Source organism: Saimiri boliviensis, chromosome 10 (genome assembly GCF_048565385.1).
Source record: "Saimiri boliviensis isolate mSaiBol1 chromosome 10, mSaiBol1.pri, whole genome shotgun sequence".
NCBI lineage: Eukaryota > Metazoa > Chordata > Mammalia > Primates > Cebidae > Saimiri > Saimiri boliviensis.
Genome location: NC_133458.1, coordinates 15,813,302 through 15,837,363, shown reverse-complemented (window position 1 = coordinate 15,837,363; position 24,062 = coordinate 15,813,302). Strand labels below are relative to the sequence as shown.

The window sequence follows — 24,062 nt, the reverse complement described above, 5'->3', positions numbered from 1 at the left end:
TAGAGTACTGTAGGTCAGAAGTTTGATAAAGATTTTACTGAACTAAAATCAAGGTGTCAACAGAGTTATGCACCTTTCTGGAGAGTCTATTTCCAACCTGCTCATGCAGATTGGTTGTAGAATTCTGTACAGCTGTGATCCACCATTTCCTTGCCAGTTGTCAGGTGAGGGCCCTTCCCAGCTTCTGGGGTCTGCTCACATTCTTTGCCTTGTAGGTTCCCTTTCTGTTTGTTTCAAAGCCTGCAATAGCTGGTCAGTGTCTTCTCATGATTTGAATCTCTCCTGCCTCTTGTTCTGTTGTTACATCTCCCCAACAACATCTTCTGCTTTCCTTTTTCACTTTTTTTTTTTTTTTTTTTTTGAGACAGAGTTTCACTCTGTTGCCCAGGCTGGAGTGCAATGGTGCGATCTTGGCTTGCTGCAACCTCTGCCTCCCGGATTCAAACGATTCTCTTACCTCAGCCTCCTGAGTAGCTGGGATTACAGGCATGTGCCAACACCTGGCTAATTTTTTTTTTTTTTTTGTATTTTTAGTAGAGATGGGTTTTACCATATTGGCCAGGCTGGTCTCGAACTCCTGACCTTGTGATCTGCCTGCCTCTATTTGGTGACATTGGATTCACCAGAAAATCTGGGTTAATCTGCTAATTTTGACGTTCAGAACCATAGTTAAATCCGATTATATTATATTCATGAGCTTAGAATGTGGACCCTTTGCAGGGCCATTATTCTACCTACTACAAAATTCATTAAAGTATAGATTATATTTTAAACCGTAAGAGTAGAAAATATGACTCCAAGGATAATGTGCAATTTTTTCTCGAATCTTCACCTGCGGGGAGGCTGCTTTACCCATTCTTGTCCTACATGTCTCTGTCTTTTGGATATCTGGAATTACTCTATCACCTATAACAATAGTGTTGACTGTGTGAAGCTTATAAACAACAAAAATTTATTTCTCATGGTTCTAGAGCCTGTGAATTCAGGATCAAGGCACCAGCAGATTTGGTGTATGATGAAGTTCACTTCCTGGTTCATAGACTACTGTCTTGCTGTAACCTCACATGGCAAAAGGGGGACGTGAGACCTCTGGCTCTCTTTTATGAGGGCATTAATCCCATTTGTGAGGGTTCTGCCTTCATGAACTCATCACCTCTCAAAGGCCCCACCTCCAAATACCGTTACTTTGGGGATTAGGTTTCAACTTACAAATTTAGTGGGGACATGAACATTCAGACTATAGCAGAGCTTTGCGAGTTTCTCAAGCATAGGACTGGCGCCTGCTTTCCTGGCTATTTCAGGACCATGGTCTGGGGCTAAGCCCAGTTTCTGTCCTTTACCTCACCTCAGTTGTCTCTGCCTTTCAAGCTCCACTACTGCCTGGGACTATATCTTCTTTGGATCTAGATGACATCTTCACCTTTTACCAAGCTGCCAAACTCCCTTTTGGACTTGATTTATGATTGTGGACCTTGTTCTGAAGTTGACCTTGTTCTGAAGTTTTGTTTTACTTTCTACTCTTCCACTAACTCTCTCTCTAAACGTACTGCAATTTATGTAGCACTGAGATAAGGCATGACTTTTCTTAGGGAAGCTTATCCCAGTATCCAAGATCTTAGCCACAAGTGAGAGCTTCAAGCCCTTTGAGTGGAAAGAGAGGGAGGCAAATACATAGCCAACATCTACTGTGATGCCGTAGACTCCCCCATAACACTGAGACTAATAGCAAGGGATTTAGAATATGGCAATTTTGGGTTCCATTTCAGGCTCTGATGTCTAAAGCTATAGGCAATGTTAAGTAACCTCTTTCAGCCTTCATTTTCTCATGTGTAAAGTTGGAACAAAAGATAACCTCAAAGGTTTATTATGAGCATTAAATGAGATAATGAATGCAATCCAGGACAGTGTAGTAAATGCTCATTTCATGATTTGATCTTGGTTCTTCTCATCATTGTAGGATACAGAGACACAAACAAGAAAACATGGGCTACTTGTATGCTACATTCCCAAATTTTTATTTGGATATTTTATTTTGAATTGAGGGAAAATTATCTGCTTGTACAGTCCATGGCAGAGCCAGTGGAATGCAGAGGAAGAAGTAGGGTCTCACTTGTCCTTAGCAGTGTTCTCAATCCAGGATACATATTTGTAAACATTGGTGTAGATGCCGACGTCCCCGCCCATGAAGTTCCCGACCTCGATCCCCTGGAGCTTGTCTTTGCAGATGACAGTAGCAACGGCCACCTCCTACCAGAGATCATGCAGAGATGAAGAGTGTGAGAGAGTGAGTGTGTCAGATTGTCTCACAGGAACCTTGATGTCCCACCTGGCTGAGCCCTGTCTGCAGGCATATGCTGGACTCACAACAAGAGCACTGAATCAAGGGACAGAAAGCTTGAGACCTTTTTTTTTTTCCACTTTGCTATAATTAGCTTTGTGTGACCTTGAGAAAGTCAGAGAACAGCCTCTCTAGAAGTCACATGTAAAACGGATCAAACTCCATTTTTTTGAAGTGGTGAAGGCATTTTCTATTTGTGAAAAATCTGATTTTTTTTTTAATTGCTGTTTTCACAATTTTACTTGTAGTTATGAGAATACCTAGCAAATGGTGTGTTTAACTGGATGTACTTTACTATACCCTTTAATGAATAAAGACACTTTCAGTGAAGTCCATTACTGAAGAAACAGTACTGACTTTGCAGCAGCTTTATAAAATTCTCAAAAAATTATTTAGAAATCAAAAAAAATTGTTACATCAAGAGTAAATAGTTGGCTGGGCACAGTAGCTCACGCCTGTAATCCCAGCAATTTGGGAGGCTGAAGCAGATGGATCATGAGGTCAAGAGATGGAGACCATCCTGGCCAACATGGTGAAACCCTGTCTCTACTAAACATATAAAACTTAGCTGGGCGTCATGGCACATGCCTGTAGTCCCAGCTACTCAGGAGGCTGGGGCAGGAGAATCACTTGAACCCAGGAGGCAGAGGTTGCAGTGAGCCAAGATCATGCCATTGCACTCCAGCCTGGGCAACAGAGTGAGACTCCATCTCAAAAAAAAAAAAAAAAAAAAAAAAAGTAAATAGTTAACTGAGCATATGCAAATAAATGAAAGCTGAAAGCTGAATATAGAGAGGAGATTACCCCAAAAATTCGGCTGAATACTTTCACAAATTTCACACACAAGGAGTTCCTGTGGCTTTTTCCTTGTTCTGTTTTCTGGCATTCTTTATCAGACAACACAGGGGCCTCCAGGTTCTGCCGCAGGTCAGGGTGTCGGCCTGAGAGAGATGGGGATAAAATAAAACATCCTGCTGACAGTTGTGATTTAGTCCTAACCATCAGCCTCTATTTCAACTTGTGTCTTTTTGTGCGTGTGTTTAAAGAAAATAAGCAATGAGGAAAAGGGGAGACCTCATCAAGACCGTGGTTATGAGCTAATCTCGAGGATTTTGAAATAGGCTTTACGTCTCTTCGACGTAGTTTATTTTTTATCGGTGGCCTATCTTGGAGGACTAAATGACCTGAGTCAATTCTCAGAGGGGTCCTTCACATGTGAAATGAGCAAGTATGAGAAGTAGGACCACGCCTTTGTCATGTGAATTGTGCCTCTGACAATCAGGAATGGCTGGGCCTCTGTGCAGAGCCAGATGGCCTGGTGGATTCAGCTGCCAAAGCCCTGCAGAGGCCGTGCGGTGTTAGACACCTGGGAAAGGAGGAGCTTTGCTCCTCTGGGCAGGTCTCTGATTGCCAGGCCACTTGTGTAGCATCTCCATTAGGTCTCCTCTCATTCTCCTTTCCTCCTGTCTTCTCATAGCTATGAGGACATGGATCTTCCTCTTAAAGGACAACTGATGACCTGACTTGCTGTGGAAGGCACACTTACCGCTGTTGTCTTGGCTCCAGTCCAAACCTGAGAGTAGACAGACAGTGCCTGGCCGGACATTGGTGGTGGCGAGGGGAAGGGGCTGGACTTTGGGGTTGAGCGTTGCAGGCTTAGCCAGCTTGATGAGCATGAGGTCATCCTGTGGGGCGCTATGACTGTAGTTCCAGTAGCGGATGATCTGGATGGGGTTAATTGTCTGCTCAGTACCGTCTCTGACTCTGCTCTTGAAATTTCCCAGCATCGCTTTCAGATTTCTGGAGGGAGAAGGGGTTGGAAGTAATCACTATCATCGTCATCATGGCTAAGATACTGAATGTTACAAAGTGCCAGGAACTGTGTCCAGTGCTTTTTCTGGATTATCTCAACTCACAAGTCTATGCAGTGGATTCTATTTTTATCCTCATTTAGCCCATGAATTAATGGAGCACATAGGAGTAATCCACTCACGGTGATATAGTAAGTGGTGGAGCCCTTCACCACTAATGTATTCTTTAATGTACAGGAGAGGAGGATGATGCAATTCAAGGAAATGTAATTTTCTCACCTATCTAACTGGACAACTTCCATGTCGGTGAAGACCAGAGAATGAGATGACCTAGTTCTGGGTGTCTCCTCTTTGGTTCACTAGCTGATGCACTAACAATCCTATTCTATTCTGCTCTGCACCTTTGGAAGGGGACATATATGGATTTAATCAATGGGCTTTCTTGTCCTCTGGCTTCCTTGTATTGACCACTAGGAAGCACCAGAAAGTAATTGGAGGGAGAGGAGTGAGATTGGAGTACTTACCCTCCCAGGTCCCTCCCTGTGGTTTTGTCACAGAGTGGCTGTGTTCCTTGACTAGGGGTTACAATTCCAATCAGGTTGTCTCTTTACACAGGTCTCGCCTTGTCTCTATCTGTCCCTGCCTCCTTTGAAATTGTTTTCTTCTCTTGCCTTTTTAGGCCTAGGAGTGGTAACTGCATTTTCTCAATACAAACCCTGGTGGTATGGAACTATTCTTAGTATCACCCCTTTAATGTCTCCATACCTTTGCGATTAGTTTCTTTTTAAAACACACCCCAGTTGACCCAATTTGAGTGCATCATCAGTTACCTGCTAGACCTTTAATTGATAAAATGCATTCAAATTGCCAGTAAAAAAAAAACTTGAAAAAAACTTATGAGAGACTGAAGAGGCATATCATGAAGCACAGGGTTCCTATGCTATTCTGGGCTGGACAAGTCTTTATTATGAGGATTGTGCTGTGCATTGTAGGATGTGGAACAGAATCTTTGCTCTAGCCTCTCCCCATTAGATGCCAGTAGCACTGTCCCCTGGTTGTGACAACCAAACATATCTTCAGACATTGCCAAATGTACCCTGGGGAGAAGTTACCCTTATCTGAGAGCCACTCATCTAGAATGACCAGTAGCTGTTTTGGGGATGGAGATGCCCAAATACTCAACGGTAAGTAGCAGTGAGCTGGGGCCAGTACCCAGCTGGGTTTGATGAGAACGCCCACACAGGGGTTGAAGTGAGACTTGAGGTATACCAAATAGGGAGCAGGGTCTTCTTTCTGAACAGATGCATCAGCAAAGAAAAAGGTTCCTGAGAAAATAATGAACATTCTTAATACATAAATATTAAAAAAATAAGATAATAGTCTCCTAGTCGAAAAGGAATATGGATGATTCTTAAACAGTTATCAATTGGCCAGGAAATGTTAATGTATTTGACATGTCTTTCTAATAAAAAATGTGAATTAAAATGATAGGCCATTTTATCACATATTTGTAATAATTTTAATATTGATAATATTCAGTCTAAGAGAGTATAATGAGAGACTCTCATCACTGCTAGTAAATTGATTCCATCTTCTTGAAAAGCAATTTAGAAATAGGCATCAAGAATAATAAATTGTTTATAACCTGTGACTTAATCATTCCAACCCCAAGAATCCATTCTAAAGAAAAAAATCAGATATAGACAAGGATTACAAGTAAGTGTGCTCATATTAGCACTATTTATAATAGCTGAACATTGGAAACATATATATGTGATATGGTAATGTTGGGCATTGAAATGAAGCACATGAAAAAGTGGAACATATATATTAAAAATTAAATTATAATATTAAACAAAAAATATTAATGCTTATTAAATTAAAAAGGAAAAGAACAATGTATATATAATCCATTTGTCTAAAAACAAATAAAAAACCATTTAAACACAAAAAATAGAGAGTCTGGGAGTAAACGCAAAGTGTTAACGTGTTGATGAAGAGGTGGGATTATGAATGATGCTTATTTTTCTACTTTGACAATATCTAAATTTTGTAATATGAACATGTATTGTTTTTATGAATGAATTATTTACAACATACCCTAGAGAATAAAGGGGAGGAAGACTGATTCTAGTATCAGAAATAAAGCCCTGTTCTTGTCTTGGCTGCTTTTGGTACTCCTGTTAATCTTCCCCAAGCCTGGGCCTGTACCTCACCACACCCTGCTGTGTGATCACACAGTGAGAAGCCCCAAAGAGAAAAGGGTAGACTATCAACAAGGGCAAGAGACATTGAGCTCTCTATAGCAGGCACTGTGCTAAGTGCTTTACACAGATTTGTTTAATCTTCACAATAACTCTATAATATAGGTAGTCATACCCCCATTTTGAAGACACTGAAGCACAGAAGGATTAATTAACCTGCCTAATCTCAGACAGCTAATGTGTGATACAACCTCGGCAGTCAGAGTGGTGGGAAATGCCTCACCTGCAAATTCTGCCATCAGAAGAACTCCGTATGGGGCAGGGACTATAGAAGGTAGGGCCCTAGTATTTGATCTTTTGTTTCTACCTTCTCTGTCTCCTGCATTCTGAGTCTTTAAAGTTTTGGAAATAGATGAATATCAGAGGTGAAAATGAGTTCTCTGTCCGTGTGACCACATTGGGGCTTAGCCAGATGGTGATAAGGCTCACCTTTTTGAATAATCAGGGTCGTTGGGAGTCCCTCTTCAAGGCATGTGTGTGCCTTAACCCACCCTATAGCTTAACACCAGAAAAGTAGGCTCAGCCTATTCAGAGAGCCTTTTGATGGTGTCTAAAAGGCAGGCCCCCTAATTCTGCTGTCGACACTATTTTTGACTTTTTCTGTACCCTTTACACATCCTGCCTCTGTCTCACCACATCCATTTACTTGTAGAACAGAGTACAAGGGCTGAATACATACCAGCAAGGACACCCAAATAGAAGACAAATTTCATGGTGATCCAGCTGTTCTCCCCTGTGAGGCAGAGAAAATCAGAAGAGTGTGGAGCGATTGGCTTTGTTGTCTCCTCAGGAACACCTGGTAGACTCAGTGTCTATAGTTAGGTACAGGGGCACTCCATGGGGTTGGAAAGCAGTTCTGGGCATAAACAGGAGAGGAGATGGCTCCAGATAGACAGATGAAAGCCCTTCTGTTCCAGGGAAGGTGGAGGACTGTGCCTCTATTGGGGCATTTCAGGGAAGGAAACTCCTGGATTCAGCTCCTTCTGTCTGCTGTCCGTAAAAGCACATCTGTATGAGGTAGTTCAGTTGTCTCTGGAAAAGGCAGCTCTAGGCTCAGGACTTAACTTTCCTGCAACGTTTTGGAGACCAGGGTTATGAGGGACAATATTGTTTACCTTAGCTCAGGAAGAAAAGGTCCTGAGGTTTGCTGTTAACCTCCTGACAGTTACTTATACTCTCCCCAGCCCCTCCCATCTTTATTACACTAGCTTCACATGTCCCTTTGGTCACTATTTCATCACTCAGTCATCGTCACCAACTTGGTCTTTGTAGTCCTGACCAACAGCATTGAGCCAAGAAAATATGGAAATGAAAAGCATTCATAGAACAGTTATCTTAATAGTTAGGGGATTGTTTACAGTCTAGATGACATTAGGCCTGGTGACAATTCAGAAGGTAGTACCTCTAATGTTTAAAGATTTAGGCTAATAATAGACTACCAATGGAAATGAAAAGCATTCATAGAACAGTTATCTTAATAGTTAGGGGATTGTTTACAGTCTCGATGACATTAGGCCCGGTGACAATTCAGAAGGTAGTACCTCTAATGTTTAAAGATTTAGGCTAATAATAGACTACCAGATTAATCGTTGGATGATTAGGAACACAGTGTAACAAGAAAAAGAGTGGTAACACTAATAGCTAATACCCGCTAAGCATTTACTGAATCCTAGGCACTGTGCTAAGGTCTTCACAGACTTGTCAGTAGAGATTTTATATCAGGTTAGTCTGAGGTGTATTCCTTACATTTTGTATCACTCTAACCCTTTAAAGTTTCTTAAACCCATAATCTCATTCTAAATGTCACAACAACCCCAGAAAGAAGAGATAGGGCTGGGCCTGGTATCATTATTTCTGGTTTGTGGGTGACAGAACCGAACCAGAAAGAATATAAGTAATTTTCCCAAAGTCACATGTGATGGGCGAGGAGAAGTAGGCCTTGTTACTGGAGTAGGGTTGCAGGTCCCCCACCAGTCTACTTAAGGGTATATACCCACTGCTTGAAACTTAATGGCCAAATAGTAAGCCAATGCCATGGTGCCCAGCCAAGGAGCAGGTGTCCTTGAGAACCCAAACATCCCAGAGAATATCTGAGAACTTACCAAGGAAAGTTCCCATCATGCACGCACAGTAGGCAAAGGGCCAGAAAATTAGCTTAAAAGCAGCTTAGAGATGGAGAGCAGGACAGGTCTCTGAATTTGTCCTCTGCTATCTAGAAGTGTCTCATATATAAGACCTAGTAAACTTACTCACTGGCCAAGCTGGACTTGTCTGAGTCATTCTTTGGTCTCTTGGCTCCCTCCCAGTTTGGGGGAAGGTTTTTTTTAAAGACACGATTCTGGATTTTTGTAGTTACAATTGGCATCACAAACGGGGTCAGAGAGACCAAGCAAAGCATCAGGAATGGGTGTCTATGGTGGGGAATCCCTGGGTGGTTGGCTCCATGTGGAGTGGAGCTGCCCAACTCCAGAACCTTTGCTGGCCACTATATGAGTAGAGGGATGCTTGGAAAACACTGGCAAGAACTGAAGACCTATTGCAAGAAGCTAAGATATTAAAGTATGATAATGGTAGTAAATGTGATGTTATTTTAATAAGGCTGGCTAATGACAAATCATTAGAGTGGGAAAGGGAAAAAGGGTAGAAACTCTTGCAGAAGTTCAAAGGCATGGTTTTCTAATCCTCTGGCTGGTAACGTATTATGACCCTTGTGCACATTTTAAAACTGATGGGCAAATTACAAGAAAAAGTCAGAGCTCAAATGGTTAATCTACAGCTATAGAGTTAAGTAGAGTCTTCTAAAGCTCTTTATTTTTCTTTCCTTGTCTGCCTGCTTTGAATCTACTGTTATTAAGCTACTGGTATTGAGATAAAATTCGTTAATTCAAGGCCACTTGGAGATTTTGTTTTCCTTATACAGTTCAGCCAGTTTTAGCTAAAATGTAAAGAATTAAACTCATTTGGAACTGAAAAAAATGGATAAAGGAGATTTTAAAAAATCAAACTGCTGTTAGAAATTGTTTTACCAAATTATTGATCCACTGCTTTCCTTGGATTACCTGTTGGGGCAAATAAAGTTTAGCCATGTGAACAGTTCTCAATTTTATCAAAAATAATTTGGATCCATCTGTCTTTTACATAATTATGAGTTTGTGAAGCCACAAGGATGCCATGGGGGTGATTTGGGATTTGTGATAAAAAGCAACCAATGTGAATGGTACCTGTAGGATTTTGGTCTCAATTATGAAAGAGTGCAGAACCCATTATACAGTTCTAGAGCAACAGTTATTGGCCATGTATAGGGCATTGCAAGAAGTGGAGGCCATCACCAGAAAGAAGACCATCACACTAAACACTGCCTATCCCATAAAAAGATGAATGGAAGGCCCTGGCATCATTCCCTGTGAAGTTGGGAAGCCCTGTGAAATAGGTCCCACAAACTCTCAGGGATGCCTCTGCAACTCTGAGAAATGCTCCTGAAGAAAATGGACATACTGTGCTTCTGAGAACACCAGTGGATCTGCCAAGAGGTGACAGCTATGTGGACCCGAAGTTGAGCTGGATTGGTTTTATGGGACTGGAGGGTACCATGAAGACTGCTGGAGGGGAGGTCATCTCAGCTGTGTTCCTTGATGGAAGTCTGAGAGCCTTACAATATCAACACAGGGCAGCATCAATACCTCTGGAGCAGGCACAGTGCAGATAGAATGGGCAAAACCAGAAGCTTAGCAATTAATTGGATGCTTACCCACTCCTAGGGAGAGAAGCTATGTGTGGTACTGTTTTCTAGGCCTGAAGCCCGTAGTAGCCTCCCTGATAAAACCAATGGGAGAATATACAGTGCTAATAATGTTGTAAGGAGAGGATCCACCCATGAAGGATCCTACTAAACATCTGTGTCTATGTCCATAGGCTCTTGTTACTGCTACCCACAGCATCTGGACTGGGCTGTGACTAGAGCAGCAATCAGCAACCAGTCTGTTGGGATTATGGATACCTTTCCCTATCAAATGATAATAATATGCCTTGGCTTGGATTAGTCTGCCTTTAACCCTGCAGAATTGGAGTGACTGGTTCAGCAGCACTAATAATGCAACTCGGGTTCACTGGGGATTGCCTTCACTTGGAAGCTCAATCACCAACCTGATGGTCATCCAACTACATGTTCCATTGTAGGCACCATCTGTTATGCCTATATCCCTGATAAAGAGAATATTGTTACAGATACTTTTAAGTCATTTGTCAACTCAGATATATGACATAAGACAATCAGGTTTCTTTGACCCATTTTCCGATTGGTTACACATCTTACCTAGTCACTGGAGTTACCTTTTGCTAAAAGGCATTATAATTGTAGTTAGTATCTGCTTTGTATGCTCTTGTGTGCACTGTGGATGAGGCCTGTATGCACAAGCCATGGCTATACATTATTGGCCCATATAGTTCTTCCCCTTGTGCTCAGCTCATGGACACTCATGCAAGATTGGCAGAAAGAATGTATGAGCTTATGGACAGGGTGGATTTTAGCGTGATGGGTCCCCTACCATGTTACTTAAAGGGTGAATGTCCACTGCTTGAACCATAAAGGTTGGATAGTGAGCCAATACCATAGTGCCCCGCTGAGGTGTAGGTGTCCCTAAGAATCCAAACATCCCAGAGAATATCTGAGAACCTACCAAGGAAAACAGTCCCATCACACATACACACAGTAGGCAAAGAGCCAAAAAATTAACTTAAAAGTAGCTTAGAGATTGGAAGCAGGGAAGATCTCCAAAGCTGTCCTCTGCATCCAGGAATGCCTCTTATGTGAGTCCTAATAAACTCATTTATTCACCAAACTGGGCTTGTCTGAGTCATATTTTGATCTCTCAGTTCCTGCCCAGATTAGGAGAAGGTTATTTATTTAATATTGAGTTCTCCAACTTTGTTCTTTTTCAGTATCTTGTTGGCTATTCTGGGTATTTAGCCTTTCTATTCTAAACTTTACAATCAATTTTTAGTATTCATAAAATAACTTGATGGAATTTAATTGGGATTGCATTGAATCTATAAATCAAGTGAAGAACTAACATCTTAACAGTATTGAATCTTGCTACCTATCTTTACATTTATTTTGATTTCCTCACATGAATTTTCTATGTTAGATTTTTATCTAAGTATTTCTTTTTTGGTGCTAATGTAAATGGTATTGTGTTTTTAATTTCAAATTCAAATTGTTCATTTTGGTATATAGGAAAGTAAGTGACTTTTACACATTAACTTTATATCCTGCTACATTTCTATAATTGCCTATTCATTCCAGGAGAATTTTTCCACCAATTTTTTGAGATTATTTATGTGAACAATCATGTCATCTGTGAACAAAGACAGTTTATGACTTCCTTTCCAACCTAAGTACCTTTTCTTGTCTTATGACATTAGCTGAGATTTCCAGTACAGTGTTGAATGGGAGTGTTCAGTGGGGCACTAGTTATTTCCCATTAAATATGACGTTAGCTGTAGGCTTTTTGTGGATATGCTTTATTAAGGTTGAGGAAGTTCCTCTCCATTCCTAGTTTGCTGAGAGTTTTTAAAAGCATCAATGAATGTTGGATTTTGTCAAATGCTTCTCCTACAACTATTAATATGAGTATATGATCTTTCCTTTTTGTTGTTGATGTGATGAATTATATTAATTGGTTTTCTAATGTGAAACCAGCCTTGCATATCAGAGATAAATCCTACTTGGTTTTGGTATATAATTCTTCTTATACTTGTTAGATTTGATTTTCTAATAATTATTTCAGTTTTATTTGAGAATTTTTGCGTCTATTTTCAGGAGAAACTTGGTCTGTAATTTTTCTTTCTTGTGCTATCCTCGTTTGCTTTTGGTATTAGTGTGATGCTGGCCATATAGAATAAATAGGAAGTGTTTCCTCTGCTTATATTTTCTGGAAGAGATTGCAGAGAATAAGTAATCATTTCTTCTTTAAGTCTTTAGTAATATTCACCAGTGAAAATATCTGGGCTGGGTGCTTTTTCTTTTGGAAGGTTATTAATTGCTTACTCAATTTCTTTAATAGATATAGGCCTATTTAGTTCATCCTTGTCTGAGTTTTGGTAGATTGTGCTTAGAAACAAAAAATTGTTTGTTTATACAAATTATCAAATTTGTTGGTGTAGAGTTTTTCACAGTATTCTTTTACCATCCTTTTAATGTCCATGGTACCAATGATAATGGCCTTTCTTTTGTCTCTTACACTAGTAATTTTTGTCTTCTTTCTTTTTTCTTGGTTAGCCTGGTGAGAGAGGTTTATCAATGTTATTAGTCTTTTCAAAGAGCCTGCTTTTGGCTTTCTTGATTTCTCTCTTTCCTATTTTCAACTGCTTTGATTTCAGCACTAATTTTATTATTTATTTTCTTCTGCTTTCTTTGGATTTAATTTTCCGCTATTTTTCAAGTTTTCTGAGGTTGAAGCTTACATGGTCTGCTTTATGTTTCAATAGTAATCTTTTACCGTAGGAGACTGCAGAATTTTTGTTAGTCTTAACAATATTCTTACTCAATGGCTGGAACTTTTTACCATGAGTAGAATCTGTGTTAAGTGAAACAAAGATTAGTACCTTGGGCCAGTCCTTCAGGTAGTCCAGACAGATTAGAACAGACATACATAGTACTTTGTGAATGAGGTTTGCTCTGCACTGTCTGGAACCAGAGACTGGATCTCACATTGAGGATACAGGCTGTCATTTTCAAGACTGCTGGCGAGGTGGGGAGAGGGTAGGCAAAGGTAATTAAAAACACCACAGAGCTTTCCTAATATTTTTAAGTTTTTTTTTCTTGTATCAGTGTTTGCTTGGTTGCTGAAACACTGAGTATTTTCTAAAGCTCTAATAAAGTTGATTTTGGCAGTTTCAGGCTGTTTTTGTCTTTTCAGTGGAGAGTCAGGAGCCTATACCACTATTTTCTCATGTTACTCACTCATCCCTGGCCTCTGGGTTTTTGATGTATATTAGTCATGTTTCTCTAGAGGGAGAGAGCCAATAGTATATGTGTATACACACGTGTTCATGTACAGACACACACACACACACACACACACATACACACACACACACTCTTTCATATATATATATATGAAAGGAAATTTATTAGGGAGAATTGGTTCACATGATTACAAAGGTGAAGCCTCCAAGTAGGTTTTCTCCAAGGTGGGAAATGAGAAAAGCTGATAGTGTAGCTCAGTCCCAGCTCAAAAGCCTCAAGACCAAGGAAGCTGACAGTGTAGCTTCCAGTCTGAGGCAGGATGCCGGTGCAAGTCCTAGAGTCCAAAGTCCAAAGGCTGGGATTTGATGTCCCAGAGCAGGAGAAGAAAAGACACTCACTTTAGGAGGGAGGGAGGGAGGGAGGGAGGGAGGGAGAGAGAGAGAGAGAGAGAGAGAGAGAGAGAGAGAGAGAGGAATCTAAGCCAGAGAGAGAGAGAGAGAGAGGAATCTAAGCCAGAGAGAGAGAGAGAGAGAGAGAGAGAGAGAGAGAGAGGAATCTAAGCCAGAGAGAGAGAGAGAGGAATCTAAGCGAGAGAGAGAGAGAGAGAGAGAGAGAGAGAGGAATCTAAGCGAGAGAGAGAGGAATCTAAGCAAGCTGAATGTCCCCCTTCTGAAAACTTTGTTCTAGCCTCACCCACAGCCCATTGGATGGGCCTCCTCTCCCAGTCCACTGACCCACATGTCAATTTCCCCTGGAAACACCCTCATAGACAGCCCTAGGACCAATGATTCACTGTCCATCTAGGCATCTCTCAAGCCAGTGAAGTTGACACCTGTGTTAACCAACACAGGCAGTGTAGTCTCTATAGGGTTAAATAGAATTAGACAGATGCACATGAGAGAATGCAGGACTGACTTGAGCTGTTTATAACCAGGACTGAGAGCCTAGAGTAAAACAGCCTGGGTTTCGAGAAACTCTTGATGAGGGAGATTTCAAGTTTTCCCATTACACAAACTTTTAAGAGTTCTCAAACCTGATTAGTCACAGGAGAGAAAAGCTGAACGTTTCTTTGGTGTTTCTTTCACTGCATCCCTAGGGCTTCTCTGAACTAACTTAACTTAGTGAGTAATATTCCTTAGGGATGCATTGCAGAGTGAAAGAAGGAGGGAAAGAGAAAGAGAGAAACAGTGGGACATCCCATGGCGTTATGATTTCTAGACTTCACTGAGAGTAAAGAAGCAGTAGCTTCCTCTGGGCTACAAAGCAATCTCGGCACTAATCAGTCAGGAGGCACCCTGGGTCCAGTCCTAAGGAACCATTCAACTTTTCACTCCAGGATATTTCTCTGGAGGTGAGTATTTTCCAGGAGTTGTGCTCTGTGAAGGAGAAACTAGGAGAGGCTCAGGATGGGAAGTTCTGGGCTTGCTTGTCCTCTAGGATGAGGACATCCATATTCTAAAGAGTAATAGGCTCATCTTCAAATCCTTCTTGCATAGCAGAAATCACTTTCAACCATTCTGACTCAGTGCTTGAGGTAGGCTTAGTTCCTTGCTATTGCCAGAACTATCATCTCTCCTTTCTTTTCATCTGGTCCCATGTAAGCAGAGATTGTGAAGACCAGACTGACTTCTTTCATCAAGTTGGTCCTTCCCAAATATCATTTCACAAGAGGTCTCAGACAGAGGCCTGAATGAACTCGGACTGGGCACTGCCTCGGTGAGGACAGAAGGGAGAGAAGGCAGCTGCCTTCAGCATTGGTATTCATTGGCTCTGATCATAGATTCAGCCTTTAATTGACAAATTCATTTAATTCATTCAAAAATAGTACTAGATCCTGAGACATAATGAATAAGAATGACAATCTTCTTGCTTTAACGGTGCTTACAGTGTAACATGAGTGACATAATTTCAAGTGATGAAGGCCAAAAAGATAAGTAGATTATCTTACAGCGAGGAGATAGAGAGTGAATGGTAGTATGTGCTTTTTCTTAGACAGAATAATGAGGACAATTTCCCTGAACTTGGACACTTAAGCAAAGACCTGAAGGAAACAAAAGATAAAGCTCAGAAATTCTAAGGTACTCAGGAAATTCGGTCTATTTTGTGTTAGTGACAGCTAGCTCTTTAATTTCTGGTATGATTTTGGGAGAAAAAATGTGATGTATAAGGAACATTGACTTTAAGGAGATATCCCAAACTTTATAATAGAATGAGAGCATACCCTCTGTATTTAGAACCTGGGCTGGACCTGGAGGTCACACGTGGTGGCTTTGGGCTCTCCTAGAGGCAAGGCATGTAGACCTAAAGACTTGGTTTGTCAGTCTCAGTATGAGACTGACAGACAGAGGCTGTCTGCGGAACAGACAGAGGCTGAGGATAAAAGTTCCTCCTATGCTTCATTCTGAATCTGACTTCTGTCACACTCTGGTGACCAGAGTTGTCCGAGTCTTAGAAAGAGATGGCCAGGCTCAACTCAGCCCAGGTGCTGGTGTGTCAGCCTTCTGTGAGAAGACACATTCACTGAGGACAAATGTAAGGGAGGGTCTCATTCCCAAGATAGGGAGGAAGAAAGGAGTCATCCATGCAGGGAACCAGCTGACCAGCAGATTGAGAGATACTCAATCCTTGCCCTTGAGAATTTATAGGAACTCCTCAGGAGACTTCCCTCACTCTCACCAACACACAACAATGATGATGAAGGTAAAGCAGGAGTTTTAAAATAAACATTCTATAAATGGAACCTACATTCAGATGAAACAAAGAAACCAAGTAACCAGCTCGGGGGTGTTGGCAGGAAAATTTTTGTATAGAACATGATACTGGAGCAGGAATTTACAGGATAGGAAATACTTGGCAGAAGGAGTAGCTTAGGACCTTCCAGATGGAAGGGAGTTAGTGGTGGAAAGGAACCCATTGTGGTCATGGAGGCTGACTGATGACTGTTTAGAGCAGAGTGGGAGGCAGGTGAACTGAGCATTGAGGGTGCCTGCTGGGTGGGAGACAGGCTCTAATGTTTGTGATGTAGCCCTGGGGACGGATCATCTTCTTGGCCAACTCAACTTTTCTCACACATTGTGCATATTTAGAAAAATTACCACTGACCATATACAGGAATAGTAGAAGATGAATGCTTACTATTCCGGTGATGTGAAGTCTGTGGACAGGAGGGGAATTTCAGAACGGTTTCTACTTCTGTTGGGATGGGAAACCATATTAGCTTTCTTTTGTTTTCTAGATTTCAGAAGGGAAAATCACTCAGAAGTAAATGTTGGGAAATTCCTCCAGTGCCACCGAATTTTTTCTCTTAGGATTCCCTGGCTCCCAAGAAGTACGTCGTATCTTTTTTGTGACTTTCTTCTTTTTGTACTCAGTGACAGTGATGGGAAACACAGTCATCATTATCACTGTCTGTGTCAGTAAACATCTGCAATCCCCCATGTATTTCTTCCTTGGCCACCTCTCTGTCCTGGAGGTCCTGATCACATCCACCGCTGTTCCTTTTATGCTCTGGGGGTTGCTGCTTCCAAACACTCAGATCATATCTTTGGCTGCATGTGCTGCACAGCTGTATTTATACCTTTCTTTGAGTACCTCGGAGTTGGCATTACTTGGAGCAATGGCTGTAGACCATTACATGGCTGTGTGTAACCCTTTGAGGTACAACATCATTATGAACAGCAGCACCTGCATTTGGGTGGTAATTGTGTCATGGGTTTTTGGGTTTCTTTCTGAAATCTGGCCGGTCTATGCCACTTTTCAGCTTACTTTCTGCAAATCAAATGTGTTAGATCATTTTTACTGTGATAGAGGGCAATTGCTCAAGGTGTCCTGTGAGGATACTCTTTTCACAGAGTTTATTCTTTTTCTAATGGCCGTTTTCATTATCATTGGTCCTTTGATCCCTACAATTGTCTCCTACACCTACATCATCTCCACCATCCTCAAGATCCCATCAGCCTCTGGCCGGAGGAAATCCTTCTCCACCTGTGCCTCCCACTTCACTTATGTTGTGATCGGCTTTGGCAGCTGCTTTTTTCTCTATGTGAAACCCAAGCAAACACAGGCAGCTGAGTATAATAAGGTAGCATCACTGCTGGTTTTAGTGGTGACCCCTTTTCTGAACCCTTTTATCTTCACCCTGTGGAATGACAAATTCATACAGGCCTTTGGAGATGTCTTGAAACGCTGCTATCAACTCGTCAAAAGTTAAGTCCGTCCTGAGTTAAATCCATCCTCATGATGGATTTGAGGAATCTGATAGTACTAATTGAATCCAAAACGATCATTCTCAAAATCAAACAGCTCATGGTCTACAATGGGTATTTAAGCTATGACACAGCTTCAATTTATATTGAATTGTTTTTCCATGGAAGATCACTTCATTATTTTTAAATAGATGTATAAATTTATTAGCCCTCTGTAGTTGTAATGCATGTTGCAAAATGAATGTGAGAAGTGTAAATACCTGAAAGATGTTAAATGTTTTAAACCCTTGGACCTGATAATGAGAAAAACAAAAGAAGCATGATATATTTTCTTACATCTGACATACATGTTTGATCTTATGTACCGAGATTATCTTCCTCTATATTGCCATGTGGTTTCAAGGTTTCTGCTCATTGTATAAACTCACTAGTACTTCTCTGAGTAATCTTAGGGCCAGCACAAGCTTCAAACTTTCCTTGTTGATTCCTGCTTGCAGTGTCCAATAGCAATAGTGCCTTTCTGTGGGTTTTCTGACTGGCATTTGTGACAGTGAACTCACTCCCTGACCCTAACTGCTTAGCAATCTTAAGGCTGAATGTGTGCTCATTCAGGTCCATCTCAAACTGGTGGACCTTCTCAGGTGTGGATGGAAGATCTTAGAAAGAGGCATTTTATCTAATGTCACTTACGTCATTATGCCAGCCTCAAATGAGGGAGAGAAATGGAGCTGTGTTTTGGGAGGTGATGTGATAAGGGATAGCTGGGCTTTCTGTGTCTTTGGGCTGAGGGTGGAGTGGAGAGAGGGCAGAGGGAGTGGGAGCCTACAGCCCCCTTTCCTGTATCTCATGTATTCTTCAATCCTGAAATGGCACATTCATCCTCAGGGCTCCCTTTGCTTTCCCACTTCTTGCTCAGTTTCTTTCTTAATTCCTTTTTGTGTCTCTCTTTCTGTGACTAGCAAACTCATTTCTTTGTTTCTTTTCCCCCTTATTTTCTCATAAAATCCAAGTTTATCAAGCTGCCTTCTAGCTCTACACTGAACTCCCTTAATTATTGTATCTCAGTTCCTGTATTGCCCCATCCTCTCCCTAGTTCCTGTCATACCCACTAGTTGCAATTAATATTTCTGTATTGCTTAACACACATTTTTCTCTGCATCATTACACAAGTGATTACACAAGTCTGGTGGCAACCCAAATGGACATCAAAAGATGACTACTTATATATTTTATGGGACTTTCATTCAGTTGCTATTATATGAGGGTTGGAAACACGAGGATGTTTTCTGTATCAGTAAAAATAAGGTGTATCTCCAAGATACACTGTTGGATAAGAAAAAGAACAGGCCGGGCACGGTGGCTCATGCCTGTAATCCCAGAACTTTGGGAGGCCGAGGCGGGTGCATCATGAGATCGAGAGATCGAGACCATCCTGGTCAACATGGTGAAACCCCGTCTCTGCTAAAAATACAAAAAATTAGCTGGGCATGGTGGCACGTGCCTGTAGTCCCAGCTACTCAGGAGGTTGAGGCAGGAGAATTGCTTGAACCCAGGAGGCAGAGGTTGCGGTGAACTGAGATTGCACCATTGCACTCCAGCCTGGGTAACAAGAGTGAAACTCCGTCTCAAAAAAAAAAAAAAAAAAAAAAAAAAGAAAAGAAAAGAAAAACGAAGAACAGAAAATGTTTATTTGTTACCTTTTTCTTAATAAGAACAGGGTACAACTTAGTTTATATGCATATTTATATGTAGTTGCATAAAGAAACATCTGGGAGGGAAACCAGGAAATGGGTTACCTTGGGGATGTGTTTTTGGAAACGGCATTTACGGGAATGGTCTGTGAAGGACACTGTTTATGGTACAGCTGTGCATGTTGCTTTCTCTTCTACATCATAATAATGTTGTACCATCTCAAAAATAAAAGATTTCATTCTGTTTCTAATTGCCAAGGAAAGTTCGCTTGTTTATTCACATAATTGATTGTAACAAAGGAGATATTTTGGCAGAAGAGTCTTTATGAACTCAGAATCTTTTGTAAAGTTTCTCTGGAGCTAAGTAGGGAAAGTGGAAGAATAATAAGGGAGCATAGATGGAGCTTCATATTTTTCTTATCCTGAGGCCTTCATTACTTTTATAATAACATAGAGATATTCTTTAGACATTTTGAGTATTGCTTTATCTTATCTATGTTGAAAATACCTTTTTTCAATCTGTTTTTTGACTTTTTAGTTTTTAATGAAATCTTGTCATGTGAAAGTATTAACTTTCCTTTTGTCAACTTAATAATTTCTTTTGTGATTTGTATATGCATACATTGTAAACAATTTTTTTTATTCAAAAAATTCAAAAATTGTCTTTTGAAATATCTAGGCCCAGCCGCAGTGGCTCACACCTGTAACCCCAGCACTTTCGGAGGCCGAGATAGGCAGATCACTTGAGGTCAGGAGTTTGAGACCAGTGTGGCCAACATGGTGAAATCCTGTCTCTATTAAAAATTTTAAAAACTTAGCTGGGCCTGGTGGCATGTGGCTATAATCCCAGCTGCTCAGGTGGCTGAGGCATGAGAATCATTTGAGCCAAGATCACACCACTGCACTCCAGCCTGAGTGACAGAGTTAGACTCTGTCTTTTAAAAAAATCTCTATAGTTTGACAAAGTAGATATAGTAGAACATTTTTTTTTTAAAGAGAAGAATGAGGAGAGTATATGCAAATATTTTAAAGACATTTTTGGTAATTATATTCATGGATATAGTATTTAGTGTTTTATAATTGTTACATGTGTAATGTGAGATAAAGCAAATGATTACTTATTGAATATCCCAATTTCAAATGTAATATAGAGGAGGTTAGGGAAAGTCATTAGAGTCTTCTATTTAAATTATATATATATATGATGGGCTCATGATCTATCTATCTATCTCCTATTTATCTATTTACCTGCTGACTATGTCCACTCAAAATTCTAATGACATTGAACATTCAAATAAATATGATCATTCCTAGGTTCAGATTGTGTTATTGCAATAATTTTTATTGATGTGAGAATCTAGGGCTTCTTGGAGAAATGACTGATTCAAGGTTTAGTACAGGAAACCTATAAGGTGAACTTGAAACAGATGAATATGTTTAATTGCACCATGTGGATGAAATTAGCAAAACCCACATTATGGACAACTCTACAGTCAAAATACCTGAATTCTTCAACAAGTATACTGGAAGTAAGTGAATGGGCTATACGGAGAGTCTACAGGTTAAAATAGACTTAAAACATACAGAATTACAAAATGCACAAGATTGGCTATAATGTGTAACAATTCAAACTGGGATGATTAAACCATTCAGAAAGCAAGGCAGTGATTATTTAAAGTTTGAGATTGTAGTTTTTGCTGATAATGTGAGCATTGCAATTGTAATGGAACACACAAATGGTTTTATGTGGCTGCTGTAAAAATTCTTTTTCCTGATCTTGGTAGTGGTTGCAATTATTATGATGTGGTTTGCCTTGTGATAGTTATACATATTTTTATGTGGTGTTTCTATCTTGACATTTGATATTAAAATCAAATAATTAAAATTTATTTTGAGGTAGGTAAGAGGTTGCTGACAGTCTGCACTCTCTAGAAATCAGAGCCTTAGGCAAAGATTAAGTGGTAAAGGTTTATTTGGGGAAGGATGAAATTCTAGTATAGCAAAAGTAAATGAAGTGAGACAGGAAGCATGGTAAACAAGGCATTGTGATCAATTACCATGCTGACCATTGTCTATATAAAAAGTCCCTAAAATTCTACAAAAAAGAAAAACACACACAAAAAAAACTTTCCTGGAAATAATAAGAGATTTAGCAAGGCTGAAAGATATAAGGTCAATATACAAAAGTCAATTGCTTTTTTATATACCTTCAATGAACAATTATAATCGAAATGCATAAACTAATATAATTTTTTACAGCACCCAAATAAGTGAAGTACTTTGGTATTAATCTAACAAAATAAGTTCAGGATATTATTAGAAATGTACAAATTACTGGTGAAATAAATCAAAGAAGCTCCAAATAGTTGGAGAGATGTACCGTACTCATGGATTGAAAGATTCAAAATTGTTAAGATGTTAATTCTTTACAGTTTTGTTCTATAGATTTAGTGCAATTTGAACTAAATTCTAGCAAGCTTTTATATAGATACTGACAAAATAATTCTAAGATTTATAGAGAGGCAAAGGTAATAGAAAAGCCAAGATAATTTTGAAAACAAACAAACAAACAAGAAAAAACAAAGTCAGAAGACACATAATGTTACAATGATCAAGTCAGTGTGGTATTAGAGAAATGATAGATACATAAATTAAAACAAGAGAATAGAGAGCCCAGAAATAGACCTAAGCAACTGTCATTATTTTTGACAACATTGGAAAGGAAATTCAATTAAAAAAGTTAACCTTTCTAAAAGAGCAGTGCTGAAAGAGTTCAATGTTTTTATGCAATCAAATGATTGCCAATATTTCACTTGTATCTTACATAAAAATTAAATAAAATGACTTAAACATGAATGCAAAATTATGAAATGTCTAGGAGAAAATCTATGTGACCTTGAGTTTGGTGGTTAGTTTTTACATAAAACACCAAAAGCACAATGAATGAAAGAAAAAAAAGAAAAATTGATCTCTATCAAAACTGAAAACTTTTGCTCTACACAAGTCACTGTGAAGGCAAATAATCTGTACAACAAACCCTCATTTCACAAGTTTATGTAACAAACCTGAACTTCTACCCCAAACTAAAAATAAAAGTTTTGTTTGTTTATTTATTTATTTATTTTTTAAATTGCATTTTAGGTTTGGGGGTACATGTGAAGAACATGCAAGATTGTTGCATAGGTACACACATGGCAGTGTGGTTTGCTGCCTTCCTTCCCCTCACCTGTATCCGTCATTTCTCCGCATGCTATCTCAAAGATAAGGTACTGATTGAAAGAAAATATTTGAATATTTCATGTCTGATGAAAAACTTGTATACAGAATAAACTGAATAAAAATGTCTCTAGAAACTCAGTAATAAGAAAAGAAACAGCTCAATAAAAAACCGTGGAAAAGATCTGAATGGATACATCCTAAGGAAAATACAAGGATGGCAAATTGACTTTTAAAAAGATGCTCAACATAAATTGTCATTAGGAAACTACAACAAAATGTCACTATAATCCTATTTTAACAGCTAAAAAAAAAAAAAAATTCTGAAGCTCCAAATGCTGAAAAAAATGTGGTGCATGAAGTAGTCTCATTTTGTCCTAGAAAAACGTTAGGACAACTTGGGAAGGCACTTCAGATGTTTCTTATAAAGTTAGACACAGACTTCCCATACAGCCTAGCCATTGTACTTGTTAGGTATTTACCCAAGTGAAGTAAAAAGTTAAATCCACACAAAAACCCACGTATGAATATTTATAGAAGATATATTTATAATTATCAGCAATTAGAAGCAATCAAAATGTACTTCAGTAGGTAAATTGATAACAAATTGTGATCCATTGAGCTAATAATTCACATAACAAAATGCATGAATCACAAATGTGTTTTGCTAAGTGAAAGAAGCTATAGCAAAAGACTCTGATATATGATTCAATTCTAATGACATTCTGTAACAAAGAAGAAACAAATAGAGATAGAAAAAAGATAAGTGGATACTTATATCTTTGTGATAAGCAAGAAGGCAGCATTTTCCTAGGAAAGTACAGGGCGATTTTTGGGTGATGGAACTAATTTGTATGATATTGTCAGATCCATTATGCTTTTGTCAAACTCATAGCACTTTACAGCATAGAAAGTGAACTTTAACATACGCAAATTAAAAAATACCCAGAAAGAGCTTGGTGACTCCTAAGGTGGAATGCAGACTGTGACAAAAAATCTGTGTATGGTATAAGTTCACTGAAGAGGGTGGGGAATATGAACTGCCTCATACAACTTTGGAAAACAATGTTTTGACAGACAACGATAATACTAAAAGAAAAATAGGCCAGGTGCAGTGGCTCAAGCCTGTAATCCCAGCACTTTGGGAGGCCGAGGCGGGTGGATCACGAGGTCAAGAGATCTAGACCATCCTGGTCAACATGGTGAAACCCCGTCTCTACTAAAAATACAAAAAATTAGCTGGGCATGGTGGTGCTTGCCTGTAATCCCAGCTACTCAGGAGGCTGAGGCAGGAGAATTGCCTGAACCCGGGAGGTGGAGGTTGCGGTGAGCCGAGATCGCGCCATTGCACTCCAGCCTGGGTAACAAGAGCGAAACTCCGTCTCAAAAAAAAAAAAAAAAAAAAAAAAAAAAAAAAGAAAAAGAAAAAAGAAAAATAACTACATAATCTCTGCACTGTAATTGTTCAAATTGTTTCTTGTGGAAGAAAGGGTTACAAACAACCCTGAAGTTGCTGTACATGTATACTGGAGTTCAATAAGTAAAAAAAGGATAGTGGATGGTGAGAGCC

General features: G+C 39.7%; 3 protein-coding genes across 3 annotated transcripts in view; 2 read left to right on the top strand and 1 right to left on the bottom strand.

Annotated features, from left to right (window-relative positions):
* TAS2R5 (taste 2 receptor member 5) overlaps nucleotides 1-24,062 on the top strand; it is a 102,961-nt gene that overhangs the window by 10,795 nt on the left and 68,104 nt on the right. The gene's annotated exons all lie outside the window — the stretch shown is intronic.
* PRSS37 (serine protease 37) lies at nucleotides 1,990-8,534 on the bottom strand. Its single transcript, XM_074378820.1, has 5 exons — nucleotides 8,516-8,534; nucleotides 5,333-5,474; nucleotides 3,885-4,138; nucleotides 3,143-3,279; nucleotides 1,990-2,247 (listed from the first exon to the last, which is right to left on the bottom strand). Exons 1-5 carry the CDS (start codon nucleotides 8,532-8,534, stop codon nucleotides 2,107-2,109), a joined length of 693 nt encoding a protein of 230 aa, XP_074234921.1. The 3' UTR covers nucleotides 1,990-2,106.
* LOC101030950 (olfactory receptor 9A1) lies at nucleotides 13,856-19,678 on the top strand. The gene has a single exon (XM_074378985.1). It carries the CDS (start codon nucleotides 16,646-16,648, stop codon nucleotides 17,588-17,590), a length of 945 nt encoding a protein of 314 aa, XP_074235086.1. The 5' UTR covers nucleotides 13,856-16,645; the 3' UTR covers nucleotides 17,591-19,678.

What these genes read in the sequence shown, in the direction of transcription:
- PRSS37 (XM_074378820.1), bottom strand. An exon ending in CCAGCTCACTGCTACTTACC is followed by an intron (nt 4,139 to 5,332) that starts GTTGAGTATTTG and finishes TTCTCCCTCCAG; the next exon opens with AAATCTGAAAGCGATGCTGG. An exon ending in TATTCAGCCGAATTTTTGGG is followed by an intron (nt 2,248 to 3,142) that starts GTAATCTCCTCT and finishes GATCTCTGGTAG; the next exon opens with GAGGTGGCCGTTGCTACTGT.
- LOC101030950 (XM_074378985.1), top strand. Translation starts at nt 16,646, where the DNA reads ATGTTGGGAAATTCCTCCAGTGCCACCGAATTTTTTCTCTTAGGATTC.